Source organism: Myotis brandtii, unplaced genomic scaffold (genome assembly GCF_000412655.1).
Source record: "Myotis brandtii unplaced genomic scaffold, ASM41265v1 scaffold165, whole genome shotgun sequence".
Classification (NCBI taxonomy): Eukaryota; Metazoa; Chordata; class Mammalia; order Chiroptera; family Vespertilionidae; genus Myotis; species Myotis brandtii.
In genome coordinates, this window is record NW_005356042.1 from 1,215,550 (window position 1) to 1,229,698 (window position 14,149).

Genomic DNA, 14,149 nt, shown 5'->3' on the forward strand with positions numbered 1-14,149 from the left:
GACGGGGCTGGGGAGCGCAGGCAGGGCGGGGCGGAGCCAGCGGGTGCGCACTCCCCGCCTAGGGGAGCGGGAGGAGACAGCTGGTCCTGCCCAGGACGCAGGGCAAGTACTGGGAGCAGGGGCACGGGACCCTGTGCCCACACGCAGGGCAGCTCTCCGGGGCCTCACCTCACGCAACAAAATAAGCGCTTCCCTCCACATTAGGCCTTGTGATTATATATTTTATTAGAAGAGGAACATCAACAGTTCCTCAAATTTTAAAAAAAAAAGTACAAAACTACATACAAAAGGAGATCAGACGACTAAACTTTCCCGACTCAGGGCCAAGTTCTGCAAAGGAGAAAGAAAGAAAAGGGTGTGTGAGCTTAGGGCTGGAGAGGGTCCAGGAAGGCAGGCCAGGGAAGGCTGTCCACTCACCTTCTTGAGCCTCCGCTCCCGTGAGGCCTGGGAGTCGGTCTCAGAGTAAGGGGGAGGCGCTGGGGGGTAGTAGGCGTCCTCTTCCTCCCGGTAAGGTCTCCTCTCCGCTGGCCCCTTTCTCCTCAAGGCCTCTTCCAGAAGCCGACCATCATATTGGGGGTCCGGGTCCCTGGACCTCTCGTTCCGAGCATCCCGAGCGCGGTGGGAGCGGTTCCTAGGGTCAGCACCAGGGCGGTCTCTAGACCTGAAGTCATCGAAGTGGGGTTCCTGGGAGTGTGGAAAGCCCCTTGGGTCCTCTTGGTCGTAGAGGTCATCACGGCTGCGGCTTCGGGGGTGCGCATAAGCTCGGCCTCTCTTCCCACTATTTGGGGGAGACCTCCTCCCTGATTCAGCAGAGCCTGGCCGCGTGAGGTCATCCAGAGCATCCACAGAGCGAGCCCGGGGACGCCCGGCCCCCCAGCCACTCCTGGGCCGTTCTGTGAGGGGCTCTTGCTCCCACCTCCTTGGACTCCGAGGGGAGTGGCGACCCCATTCCTCATCCAGGATTGGGGTGAGGGCAGGGCCGCGGGAAGGCCGCGATCTCCAGTCGTCTTCATGGAGGGAGGTGACTTCACTCATGGCTGTAGGGAAGGGACGTGTCACTGACTGCTGGGAGGTCAGGACCTAATGCCAGGAGCTCTAGGGTCCAGCAGTGTTACCACTGCCTCATACACTCTCTACAGGGCCCGAGACTTCTCCCACCTGTTAAGGGATGACATGCAGTGTCCCATACAATTCTCACTGGCCATGGTAGGGAAGGAGGTACCCTGTCCAGGATTTGCAAGCAAGCATCCTTGGGACAGGTAATCCGGGAGATGTGTCCCACCCCCCACCTCTGCAACCCCTCAAACTCCAAGGTTCCTCACCCCTCTCTACACGGCTGTTGGGGGGGCCAGGTCGAGAAGGGTCAAAGTTGGCCAGTTCTTTCTCCATGTAGTACAGGACTCGCATAGAGTCATCCTGCTGGCTGGCCTGAATTCTGTAGCCACTACGGACTTCTGGAGACAGGAGATGGAGGTGGTGAGTTTGGGTGCTGGCCCAGTCCCCCTCCCTTACAGGCATGTCCAACTTAGTAACACTTGGTTCTTACCAGAGGTCACACTGCTGTCTGCATCACGAAGCAGGGGTACCTGGGAGCTACAGCCACCTACTGGGGGAGAATGGCTGTCAGTGGCTGCTCTCCTGGAGCAAAGTCCTGCATTCCCAGCCCCCTTCCCCTGCCCCCAGTCCTTCCTTCCAGCCCCATACCTCTTAGTGCCCAAATGCCCAGCCTATCCCTCCCCTAGTTGCTCCTGGCTCCCCCAGACCTCACCTGAGCTGTTCTTGTCAAAGTCTCCAGAGTATCCATTGTAAACGGTGCCCATAGGAATCATGGTTGCCGGGGGTGGGGTCTTGGCAGGAGAAAGGTAAGCATAGGTGCTAGGGGCGTAGATGCTCGGGACGCCTGAGGTGGCTGCTTTGCCAGCAGCATACACTGGTTAAGACACACAAAGCATGAGATGGTGGCCAGGAGCCATACTGCCCTTCCCTATGATAAAAGGACCAGAGGGACGTGTGCCTTGACCTTCTCCCCATCCCCAGTTGTGGAGCCTCCCTGGGGACTTGGTTTCTGTAGGTCCGTCATCGAGTCCACACCTCCTGTGTGATTCCTCACGGAGCTTTGAGGACAGGGATGTACGCTGCAGCCCGCAGCCCCAATCTGGCAGGACATGTTTTCTTTAGCAGTGATGTTTACCAACATTTGTCGAGGTTTTACATAAAATCCCAACTCTCTAGCCACCTTATCAGAAGAAGTGGCCACCTGGGGCCTGCATTTCACAGAGCAAAGGGAGAAGATGCCCCTTTAGATAAACCCATGTGCTGGACCCACAGGCCAAAACATTCCGTTGGCAGCTGAGTCCCAGCTTTAGAAAACAAATCATCTCGGGGCAGGGGAATCCCATGCCTGCTCCCCTCAGGCCTGCTGGATCCTCGCCAAGGCATCTTCCAGAGCTCGAGGTCATGGGGATTCTCCTAGTGGCTGTACCCACTTACTCTGCCTTCACCCCCTCCTGGTTCTAGGCTTGACAGTTCGAGGGCAAATCCTCCCTGCTGCCTTCCTCTCCAGGCCAGAGGCTGGGTTCTGGCGGCTGCTCCTGCAGCACAGTCACTGCCCAGGCAAGTTGTTTCTTCCCTGGGCTTCTTAACAGGAAAATGGGAGTGGGGGTGGGGGTAGGAGGAATAGGGCGTGGAGATAGGCTCAGAAAGGTCCCTTCGCTGCTGATTCAGTGGGGAAGCAAAAGGCTCAGTGGTCCCCCCAGAAGCCCCCCAGTAGCTCAGGTGACTGGCTGATTTCTAATTTGCTGTGGGGTTTGCTTTCAGATGGCCCAGGAGGGCTGTGGCTGTCACTATAGCTGTGGAGTAATGCAGCCTCTGGTAGGGAATTAATGGGGCCTCAGTTTGGGATAACAGAGATTCAGAATGGAGAGAATTTGCAATCCTGGCCCCGGCCTTAACCTAATTTGTGGGGTAACTGCAAATTTGGTTATAGCCCTTGGGAGTCCCTTTCCACCTGTGAAACAGACTAACATCCACCAGGTAAGCCAGAAGCTCTCAACTAAAAATGACAAGAAAGGTGATAACTTAAGTCCCCAAATAGCAAATTTTTTCCAGGGAGTGTTATTTTGAGGAACCAGTTTGCCCACCACTGAGCCCAGTGACCATAGAATTAGTCGGCATGGAGTGAGTCACAGCCCTGTGCTAGGGACGCTCACAGTCTTCCCTTAATGCTCACGACACCCCCTGAGGTAGGAGAAACAGGCTCAGAGAGGGAACACTGCTCTGAGGTGTGAGTGGCAGGGCTCTGATTTGCTCTCTGGCCCTCGGTCACTACCGATGCTGACAGCAACAATGTCCAATGGCTAGTGAGTGTGGAACACTTCATGTAGGCCGAACCCTGCAGTAAATGCTGGACACACCAGTTTCCCACATTCACCCTATACAGAGGGCTCTGCCACAGTCCCATTTTACAGAAGAGGAGACTAAATGAGGGGGATTTACTGGGCTTCCAAGCAGGTAAGGAGGCAGGCCAGGCCTCAAACCTCCACCTTAAAAAATCGCTTGTGATTCAACTTTTAACGCAGCTTGGACTGCGTTATACTGAAATAATGTGTATAAGCTTTAAATGTAAGTACACAGACATACACTCATCTGGAGTACATGCGTCATTCTTTCCATCACTTGTTCACTACTGGCCTAGAAATGAGCAGGTGTCATGAGAGGAGCAGGTCTGTCCCTCTTTTGGTCTCATGTTCTAGGAGCTCCTCATGTGTAAAGTTATGTTTCTAGCTGTCAAGGTCATCTGTTCATCAACCAAAGATACAGTGATCTTTATAATGATAAAGGAAAAGGTGGGAGTGTTGAACTTACTAAGGACTAGTAGAGAAGTGTGCTTTCATGGCCTATTTTCAGTGCAAGAGACTAGATACACGTATGTATGGCTGAAAGTGGCCCACATAAATGTCCATTCAAAGTTGATTAAAACTTCAAAACAACTGAATGCAGAGGTGCTGGTTTACCCAGACAGTCCCTGCAGAGGGGCCAGGGGGCAGCGGGAGGAGGGACTCACTTTCTTCCTTCTTTCCCCTCCTGCTTTGTTTGCTTCCTTCCCCACTTCCATTCCCAACTCTCCAGGTGCCACTCATGTGCTAGACATGTCTTTAAACATAGTCCCCGTATAAAATCCAAATGGTTGTGTGGATGAGGTTTTTTAATTTGCTTAAATTATGTGATGCTATAAACCTCGTTTGGTTTCTTACCTTTTGACTTAAGATTTTGTTTTTAAAGGGAGATTTACTCTCTAGTGACTGTTTTGTACTATTTGAGTTTTTCTTACCGTGCATATAGATTATACTTTCAAAAAGAAAAACTCAAATGAAGAATCAAAATAAATGAAAAGTTAAAGTATGTAAATAAAAATCTAAATCTGCTGGTCCTCCTTGACCCACTTTCTCCCAAATTGCTCACCTCATAACCTCCAGACCAGTAGCACCTCCTCCCCTTGGACCCAGGCAAGTTGCTGAATGGGGGTGGTCACTCGAGGGACACTCACAAGCCTCTGGGCAGCAGCACTTGTCTGGGCAGCAGGGGCACCGGACGTAACAGCAGCAGGTGTGCGGGCAGCACTGACACCAGCAGATGCCCAGGAGGAGGAAGACAAGGAAGACAGCTAGGCAGACAACAACCACGAACAGCCAGTCTGCAGAGAGATGGGAGCAGGACCTGAGCCAGGAGGCCTGGGTGGGAACAGGGACACAGCAGGACAGTGCAGAGACGGGTGGGCGAAGCTGTCTGCAAAGCTTGTCAGGGAAGCTGTAGCCCTTGCTGGAGTCTCCATGCCAGAAGCTGGGGCGCAGCAGCAGAGGGCTGCCCACTCCTCTACAATTCAGGCCGGTCCCAAAGGAACTCGCCCTGGACTCAGCGGGGCAAGGCAGAAAAAGAGAGGTGACCTAGCCAGAGCAAGACAGGCTGTAGCCTGAGAGAGGGACAGAGAGCCAGCTGCCCAGATCCCAAACCCCAGAAGAACACTACAGGCACCAGTCACAGGAGCCTCCTGCCTACACCCCAGGCCACCCTCAGGCTCCCTGCCACCCCAAAGCCCAGAGCCAGGTCACTAGATGCCATGAGTTGGAGTCAGGCAAGGTTAGTGGGGGTCCACAGCGAGCGGCATTTAGTGGGGGGGGGGAGAATACTTAGAAGCAGTAAGTGGTGTGTAGGGGCCTCCACCCCCGTACCTTCCATGGGCCCCGCCTGAAAACCAGGTAAGAGCTCAGCCACCCCCGAGGTCCTGCCTGGAGGGACAAAAGAGAGACATATTATGCTGGCAAGAGCCAGCCCAGGCTGCCTCTCCCCAGAAGCCCAGCTCCAGGCTTATCAGGGTGAAGGTGTGCCTGGAAGCATCAGATAGGTTGGTGGCCTAGGAGGGTCATAGCACTTGGTTCCTGCCCTCACCAGCCCCCCCACCCACATGGGTGCTGTTTTCCAGAAGGCTTCCATCACATAATTTACCCTCTCTCATGCCTCAGGGGATTCTGTTGCCCAAAAGGGTCCCAGTACATTTCCCATAGGTTCTGAAGGTGTGAACTGAATTTGAGCACTTCATCTTTTCCACATACATGGGTCCTATTGCCCCAAAGGGTTGAACCCATCCCATGTGATAAGGACAGTCCTGGTCCATCAGGCATAATAGGCAGCGTCCTAGGGACCTTGAAAATATTTTTATTTTTAAATCTGAAGAAAAAAAATAATACTACCAAATATATAACAAATGGTTTTTATAGCAAGGTAATCATAAATATATATATATATATCTTTTTTTTTTTTAATGCCTTCCCATGAAGGCAAAAGTGCCTACAGCCCTAAAAGTTAGTGTGGCCCTGGTTCTTTAGTCCATGAGGGTCCCATCTCGGTCCATGCATTCTGTCCCATCTGCAAGTCTCATGGCCCAGCTAGTGCCTTCCCTCAGGTACCATCAGTGATGTGTGCCCACGAGCATATCGCAGGGGCATCTATACACCCAGCTCTCCGCCAGCCTCTACCCAGAGCTCACACACTCCGTGCCACATGCCCCATGAGGGGTTTTCCACCATCCAAACCAGCAGTTCTCAAAGTGTGGTCCTGTCCCCAAAGCCAAACTGATTTTCATAACACTAAGCCATTATTTGCCTTTTTTGCTGTCATTGTGACATGTGATGACACAACATCATCACTTTGATGGTAATGGATTATGTCCTTGTGTATCTTGCTTTAAAAATTTTCCAGTTTCAATCTCTACAATGTTAACCAACTATAGATATAACCCACAGAAACAGAAACAAAAACTCTTTTGAGATCCTCAATAATTTTTCAGAGCATAAGTAGGTCCCGAGACTGCATTTTGAGAACTGCTAATGCAGACTGTACATTTTACCAAGGACAAGCAGAGGTTCTCTGGGTCACTGGTGCATGCATTGTCACCCACGAGTGAACTGTCACATGGTCTGAGCCCCTGCAGCATGCTCCCTCAGCATGTGTGTCCATTCACACATGTTTCCTTGTATCATGCATCTGATGGCAGTGTGTAGCCCGGCAGCATTTCACATATAGACGTCACACGAGACTATATGTGTTGGCTGAGAACAGAGCATCTGGCTAACGGCAACATCCCTTCCACACACGTAAAGGGGCCTCATGGCCAGACAGGGCTGCTGGTGGCTACCCACCCTGCACCTGGGCATTTGGAGGGGCCTGGCCTGAGGGAAGCACTCACTGTATAAGCCACAAAACGCCATCCCAGCAGGCAGAGGGCAAGGTTCCTGTGCTCTGGCAAGGGCCTCTGGGGTCAGACGTGGCCCTGCAGATGTGACAGAGGTCGGTCCAGCTCCCTTCTCAATTACACATACCATCAACTTTCCTCACTCACTGCCAACCAACTCTGACCATTTCTGTATTTTTTAAAAATGAGACAAGAAGAGATCTGGTCCCCCATTCCTTCCACTCTTAGTTTGGCTGTGGCTTACTTGAAATGTGGGGGGAGGGAGTCTCTGCCTAGGGTGCAAGGCACAGGTAAGCCCAAGTGACTGATGGTGCCATGTGGGGAGAGCAAAGCAGGCGACAGAGCCCAGAGGGTGAGCTGGAGGACAGAGGGAGACATGCAGAAGTGGGAGAAGAGGCCCCCCTCCCCTCCCCTTCCCAGGCCCTCAGGGCCCAGCCCACTCACCCAGGACGATGAGCTCTGCGTAGGCCTCGTTGTTCCCCTGGAGGTCCTGGGCCGAGACCACAGAGCAGTAATACACACCACTGTCCCCCCAAGCCGTCTGGTCAAAGGTCAGGTCAGCATCTGTACCAGGAGGAGAGTGTGAAGCCACTGTGGGGAGGCCGGAGCCTCCCACCATGGAGACATCAGGGAATGGGGCTGCAGGTGCGCAGAGTGGCTATGAGACAATTCAGACCAGGCAGTGCTTCCTCTTAGGCTTTGCATTAAACACTTGACATAGGGTACTTGACATGGGGTATTCAAGAAATCTGTGAGGTGGGCAGTGTTACCCTTCCCGGTTCATAGATGAGATGACCTGACCCACCCAAAGTTGTCCAGCTCATCAGTGGCCTTGACTCCAGAGCCAGCAATTCAGAATTGACAGCCATTCTCTGTACCTCTCACAGCAAAAGTTACTGCCCCCACTGTGAACTACCAGGGAGCCTGATGTAGGCCCAGGGCGTGGGCCCAGGGTAAGGGAGCAGAGGTAAGTAGCTCAGATTCTAGGAATCAGAATTCGTGGAGGCATGAGAAAAAAATGGGGTGTGTGTGTGTGAGGGAGAAAGACCTGGACCGTCCCCGTTCCCTAATCCATCCACCCGTCAGCCCCCACAATCCAGGTCAGGCCCAGGGTTTGGGGACGCTCAGGTACGAAGCTGCTCGGGGCAAGGAGCCTGTTAATTACACCAGTAATGAAAGTCCGTCAGCATTTCCCGTTTCCTCTCTATGCTCCAGGCCCTAATTAGTTAAAACCCTTCAGGTATGCACCAGCGTGGGGCAGGTGGGACCGAGCTGGCAACAGGAACACCCACAGCCACCAGCCAGTTTCTTCCCAAAAGCTCTGGCACTCGGGCCTCTGATGACTTGCCTACCACATTGCCCCACGTACCCGCTGCCCTTCTCCAAGACAGTCGAGGGCAGTAACTGTGTGTGCCCCAGTCTGCAGCACCTGGCACTCACCAGGGCATCAGCCACTTGCCAAAGAAATGAAAAAGAACCGGAGCCTTCCTCCTTTGGAAAGAAGAGCTCACATCCATAGACAAACCCTCCTTTCGATACGTCTACCTCCACCACTCCAAAAGCCCTTCCCTGGCCCACAGGCCCTTGGTATGATCTCGCTACCGGACACACCAGCCTCACCCCCACCAATCTCCTTCACTCACTACTCTGGACACTCTGGCCTCCTCACTGGGCCCAGCATGCTGGCCCACACCTGCCTCTGCTTGCACCTGTGCTAGTTCTTCTGCCCGGCTGGGTGTTCTCAGACCCTGGCAGGGCGGGTTCCATTCCACTGGCACAGCTCCCCCGCCCCACTGCTACACTGTATCAGCTAGCTTAGAGGCTGAGCACTCCTGATCCCACCCAGAATGTGAACTCCACACAAGCAGACCCTGGTCTCAGTCACCGCTGAGTCCTGGGTGCCTGACACAGGGGGACTGGGAAATGAACCCCTTCCCTCCTAGCGTCGACCTTCCTTAGCTACCGTAGTCTGTTCCAGGAGTCTAGGTACCTGGTTTTATTCAAATATGCCCTTAATACATTCAACATTTCACATAATTACTGAAAGCATCCTATGTTCCAGGCAGTATCTGAGGCATGTGGTATACTCGACAGCAACAGTTCTCAAAGTGTGATCCGTGGGTCCTGGGGTTCCCCAAGACCTTTTCAGAAGATCCCAGAGGTCAAAACTACTTGCATAATAATACTAAGATGTTATTTGCCTTTTTCACTTAATCTCTGAATGTACTGTGGAGTATTCCAGAGGCTACATGACACGCTATCACAATTTCTACTCAGCCAGACTTCAAGGAGATGAGCAAAATTATAAATCAACAATGCAATTTTCATTAGTTTCTTATTTTGTTTTGGAAAATATGGTAGTATTTTCATTAAAGTATGTTATCAATATTAACTTATGAAGCGTTTATCACTGTCAGCTTAAATATTTTTTTAAACTTCTCTCAGTTTGCTAGCTATAAAAACAAAATTCTTTGAGGATCTCAGTAATTAAGAGTGTAGAGGCCCTAGCCTTAGCCAGTTTGGCTCAGTGGATAGAGTGTCGACCCTCGGACTGAAGGGTCCCAGGTTTGATTCCGGTCAAGGGCACATATCTCGGTTGCAGGCTTGATTCCCCCTCCCCCAATCAGGGCGCATGCAAGAGGCAACCAATGTGTCTATCTCACATCGATGTTTCTCTCTCTCCCCCGTTCCCTTCCACTCTCTCTAAAAATCAAATATGCTCAGATGAGGATTAACAACAAAAAAAGAGTAGAGGCCCTAAAACTAACAGTTTGAGAACCACTGCTATGGACCACAGATATAAACCCCTGCCCTTACAGCAGTCCTTAACTGGGAGAGACAAGTAAAAAAGGTTAAATATATGGCATGTCAGATGGTGGTAAGCAATACAGAGAAAAACAATCAGGGAAGACAGAAAGTGCCAGTGTGGAGGAGGGGGTTGTGCAAGTTTAAGGAGGGTGACCTTCGCAGCAGACATGAAGGAGTGGGGGACACAGCACCCCTCCATGGTCAGGTATCTGGCCACCAATTACGGAGTTTCTGCTATGTGCTGGGTTCCTTTGCACATATTCTTTCACTGAATCCTCATAAAACTCCTAACTACATTCTCCCAAACTTTCTGGACTCTCCAGAACACCATCATTTTCCCAGCCTACCTTTCAAACCAGACTCTGACTACACCTCTCCAAACCAGAGCTCCAGGACAAGTCCCTGCCCAACACTGAAGAGGTGGACAGGAACCCCATGCCACAGCAAAAGCTTATGGGCCAGGAGATGAAATCTGGGCTCCTGTGGCTCACACCCGGGCCTTGACGTGTTTTGTTTGGCTTGCATGATGTTTCTAAAACCCATGAAAAATATGGATTTACAGCTTCTTTTGATCAATTCTAAGGCCTGGGCCCACCTCCTTCCTGCCAGGCGCGCCCTGTTCCCTGTATTATGTCTGATCCTGACACATGGGGCTGGGCATTGCTCCAAGTGTTTCAGGCACAGGGAGAAGACACTGGTATCCAGTTGGAAACAGAAGCTGGGCCTCCTCCACACCTCTGAGCCTCTGGTTCCATATCAGCACACAACTGAGGGCCCTTACAATCTCGGGGGCCCCATGGGCTCTCTGGTCATGTTACTGAGTGGGAGGGTGACACATGGACCCCAAGCAGCCTGAGGTAGAAACAGAGCTCCTATCCAGGCACCCACATCACCCACAGCAGGGAAGAATGGAAGGCGGTGGGGCCCCACTGAGCTGAGACTCGGAGGGTGAACTAACATTACAGTTTTCCCCGAACCACTTTCACTTAAGACCTGATGCTGGTGACCCTTGGGACACCACAGGAAAGTCAACTTTTCACTACTTTCAAGGCTGAAATGAAGGAAGCTCCTATGGCTACTGGGTTTCCTGAGAGGACGTAGATACAATGGATGCCCACAGCCTACATCAAACATGGGCCAGATCAAGGCCGCTTGAAAGACCTGGGCCTGTGAGGCCTCCAGGGTATGAAGAATCTGCCCCAGCTGGAGCCTGAGGGCCACTCTGGAGTTTTGGACTCAGCACGGGCATGATTCCAGCCAGCCAGGCTGTCCCCCCTGGTCCTGGTGGGAGCAGGAAAGGTACAGGACAGGTTAACCCCCAAGAAGCCCTTTGTCCTCAAGAACAGCAGGATGCTTTGGGCTGAACTGCCCATGGAAATTCAGGGCAAGTCGGTCTGGTCTCTCCTAGAAACAGGACTGACAGGCTCAGTACCTGGAACCTTGCCTTTCGTCCATGGTCTACAGAGTGAGGGGAGGAGTGTGCCCTGGCCCTGGTCTCTTGGGGTCTGCAAAGGGACACTCCCTTCACTCCTCTGCCCCCATGCCCAAGACTAAAACTTTAATCTTGTTTTAAGACAGTAAAAGGATAAATCCATTAAATGGGTGAGCCTTCACTCCTCACCCACTGCTTCCCATCACCTTCCTCTCTGCCTTCTATTGATTTCAGAGAGGAAGGAAGAGGAAACATCAATGATGAGAGAGAATCATTGATCGGCTGCCTCCTGCAGACCCCTCCCTGGGGATTGAGTCCACAACCCCGGCATGTGCCCTTGACCAGAATCAAACCTGGGACCTTTCAATTCGCAGGCCGACGCTCTATCCACTGAGCCAAACCGGCTAGGGCTGCCTTCTAGATTCTTTAGGACCCAGTCCCAGTCCCTCCTCAAACTACATTTGTGTAGTTCTTAAGGTGTGCACTCGAGTCACTCCATACAGCACAACATCCAGGTGTGTTTTATTGCAACACTTAGTACTCTCTAATATTCTCTTACTCTTTATCTGATGTTTAAATCTACCTCACCCCACTAGCCTGTCACCTCCTTGAGGGCAGGGCTATCAGATGTCCTGATCACCACCCCATCCCCAGTGCCTAGTACTTGGTAAATGCTCGATAAATACTATCGGAACAGATGAATGAATGAACAACTTCCCCACCACCCCTTACTTAGTCCTAACAGGCACTTCCCATCATTAGGCAGAATTAAGGTCACGGAACAGGGCTCCCAGGGCTCCCTGGGTTAAAATCCCAGCTCTAGCTCTGTGTGCTTAGACGAGCTACTTAACCTCTCTGTGCCTCGGTTTTCGAGTGGAAAATGTGGACGTAAGGACTCAGTGGGAGAATAATGTAATGTGCTGGCAAGTCATAGACCTTCTCCATTAAAATCTCTCACCCCACCCTGGTCAAGCAAAGGAGTTACCAGCTTAGAGACTAGACCCAAAGAGGCTGACTTAGAATCCCAGCTCTGTTATCAGCTCTGTGACCCTGTACAAGTCATGTTGCCTCTCTGGGCCTCTGTAAAACGACAGTAGCAGAATCTACTCCCACAATTGTGGAGTCTAAATGAGTTAATTCCCACAAACCTGGAATTACAGCCTGGCACATAGGAGGTCCTTTATAAGTTGTTACTTATAGAAATTTTACTTACTATTACTGGTAACATTAGTATTATAGAACCCTGCCTCTCTCTCCATTACCCACTCGTCTTTATTTCCAAGCACTTGAGAGTATGTGTTGTATTTATCTTGTCTCCCTCACTGGATTGCGAGCTCCACAAGGGAAAGAATTTAATAATTTTCTTTACTGCTGTATTTCCAAGGCACCAAACAACACCTGGTGTCTGTGAGGTGCTCCTTAAGTCTTTGCTGTTAAATAAAGGAATGGATGGATGGATAGAAGGAAGGGTCCTCCCCTTGTCAGTCATTTCAGTCACTGGTGCTAACGAGCTTCCAGGTGGGGACTCCAGGTTGCACACAAGGGAGCCTGCGCAAGCCGTCCCCAGCCCCATCCCCTGCCTTCTCCCTTGCCCCACCCAACATACTTCCTGTTATGGTGATCCTCCGGCCCTGGTAGTAGTCGCCCAGGGTCACAGCATTGCCCTGCTTAGTGGCTACAACCCTGACAGTGCGCACACTGTCCTGACACTCCACATAGGGGTTGTAGCCCGGGTTACCAGCTGCCAGCTGGGCATTGAGCTGGTTGTCAACACTGGCTGGAGAAAAGGCATCAGCGATGCGGTCCCGGCAGAAAGACTTGTACTTCCAGATCACGATGGGTGCTGTGGGGGTCGTGGTCAACTGGTAGGTGCAGGGCAGGGTCACGGGCTGGAAGAGGATCACCACGTGGTAGGGGTCTGACACAGTCACTTGGATGGCACTGGCAGGAGCTGAGGGCGAGAGGAGAGTCAGGAGGGACCACTACGAACGCTGGAATGTGCTTCAGCAGAAATAAGCAACAACCTTTGTCACCAACTCGACACTTACAAGTGTATGGTTTTATAGAGAGCCTGGCATACACTGTTCCTTAATCCTCAGGACTGGTGGGGCAGCTCTGATAATCATGCCCATTTTATAGACCCGTGGGGCTGAAGTGACAGGTGCAAGGTCAGATGGCCAGATTTCTTGGAACATCCTGCCACCTCTCTTCCCAGAGTGTGTCCTCTGAACCACCCCAGCCCCCTCTTCCCTTGCCCATTCTCTCACAGAAAGGGCTCCTCTCTGTGGCCCATACAGGCAAGTGCTGAAGTGCTGGAGGCCCCACTTCAAAACCATTGTTCCAAATTACCCAACTTTTGTGGACTGGAGGGTTAATTTTGGAGTTGTCTGAACTGCTTCGTCATGGAGTAGGTAAAGCTCAACAATGTCTCCATCAGCCTCCCATCTCACCCTACCCAAAGCCATTTCAAATAAATATGCCCAAAGTGCTTGCAGAAAGATACCCCCCGCCCCCACGTCCCCACCCAAACAAACATCCGATCCAGCGAAAACTTGCCAGCAGAAGATGGTTTCAAACCAAGTCCTTCTAGAAGTCCATCCTACCAGACCCTTACACACAGATACTTCGAGCCTGAGGGACACCCACCAGAAGCCTGGGCACTGTTTCTTGGTCTCGAGTGCCCGCTCCCCATTGCCCCAGGACGCAGAAATGTCCGCGTGCGCTCACGTCTCCTTCCCGGCCTTTCCCGCTGATCGTGTGGTCCCTTCACCCCTGCCCTCACAGAGTTCCATTCTCCTTGAGCTCCAGGGTTTTCGGTCCCGGAGTTTCACTTCCTGCTATCCCCGAACAAGGGCGGGGGACCGCTTCCAACGCGAACCGGAATTCCCCTCACACCGTACACCAGGGATCTCGGAGACCCTGGGAACGGAAGGTCCTGGTCTTCCCGATTCCCCTCCCCCAGCTCTCCTGCCTCCTCGGAGGTGCAGAACTTCATTCATCCCGTTTCTATAATGCCCTCCCGCCCTTCCGCGGCACCAGGGGCCCCGCTCTCCGTACCTGTGCACAAAGTGCCAAGAAAGAGCCACATAAAGACGACCGCGCCCGAACCCGGAGTGCCCGGGTAGGAGCCCAGCACCCAGCTCCGGCCGCCTGCCCCTGGC

The 14,149-nt window shown here is 52.2% G+C and overlaps 1 protein-coding gene across 1 annotated transcript; it reads right to left on the bottom strand.

The window, feature by feature from the left end:
* Positions 1-200: 200 nt before the first annotated feature.
* On the bottom strand, positions 201-14,143 carry LSR (lipolysis stimulated lipoprotein receptor). Its single transcript, XM_005862461.2, has 10 exons — positions 14,046-14,143; positions 12,595-12,939; positions 7,193-7,312; positions 5,229-5,285; positions 4,547-4,693; positions 1,769-1,930; positions 1,547-1,606; positions 1,323-1,454; positions 418-1,037; positions 201-330 (listed from the first exon to the last, which is right to left on the bottom strand). Exons 1-10 carry the CDS (start codon positions 14,074-14,076, stop codon positions 295-297), a joined length of 1,710 nt encoding a protein of 569 aa, XP_005862523.1. The 5' UTR covers positions 14,077-14,143; the 3' UTR covers positions 201-294.
* Between the last annotated feature and the right edge of the window lie 6 nt (positions 14,144-14,149).

What these genes read in the sequence shown, in the direction of transcription:
- LSR (XM_005862461.2), bottom strand. Translation starts at nt 14,076, where the DNA reads ATGTGGCTCTTTCTTGGCACTTTGTGCACAG. An exon ending in TCAGGCGGGGCCCATGGAAG is followed by an intron (nt 4,694 to 5,228) that starts GTACGGGGGTGG and finishes ATCTCTCTGCAG; the next exon opens with ACTGGCTGTTCGTGGTTGTT. An exon ending in CAACAGCCGTGTAGAGAGGG is followed by an intron (nt 1,038 to 1,322) that starts GTGAGGAACCTT and finishes CCTTCCCTACAG; the next exon opens with CCATGAGTGAAGTCACCTCC.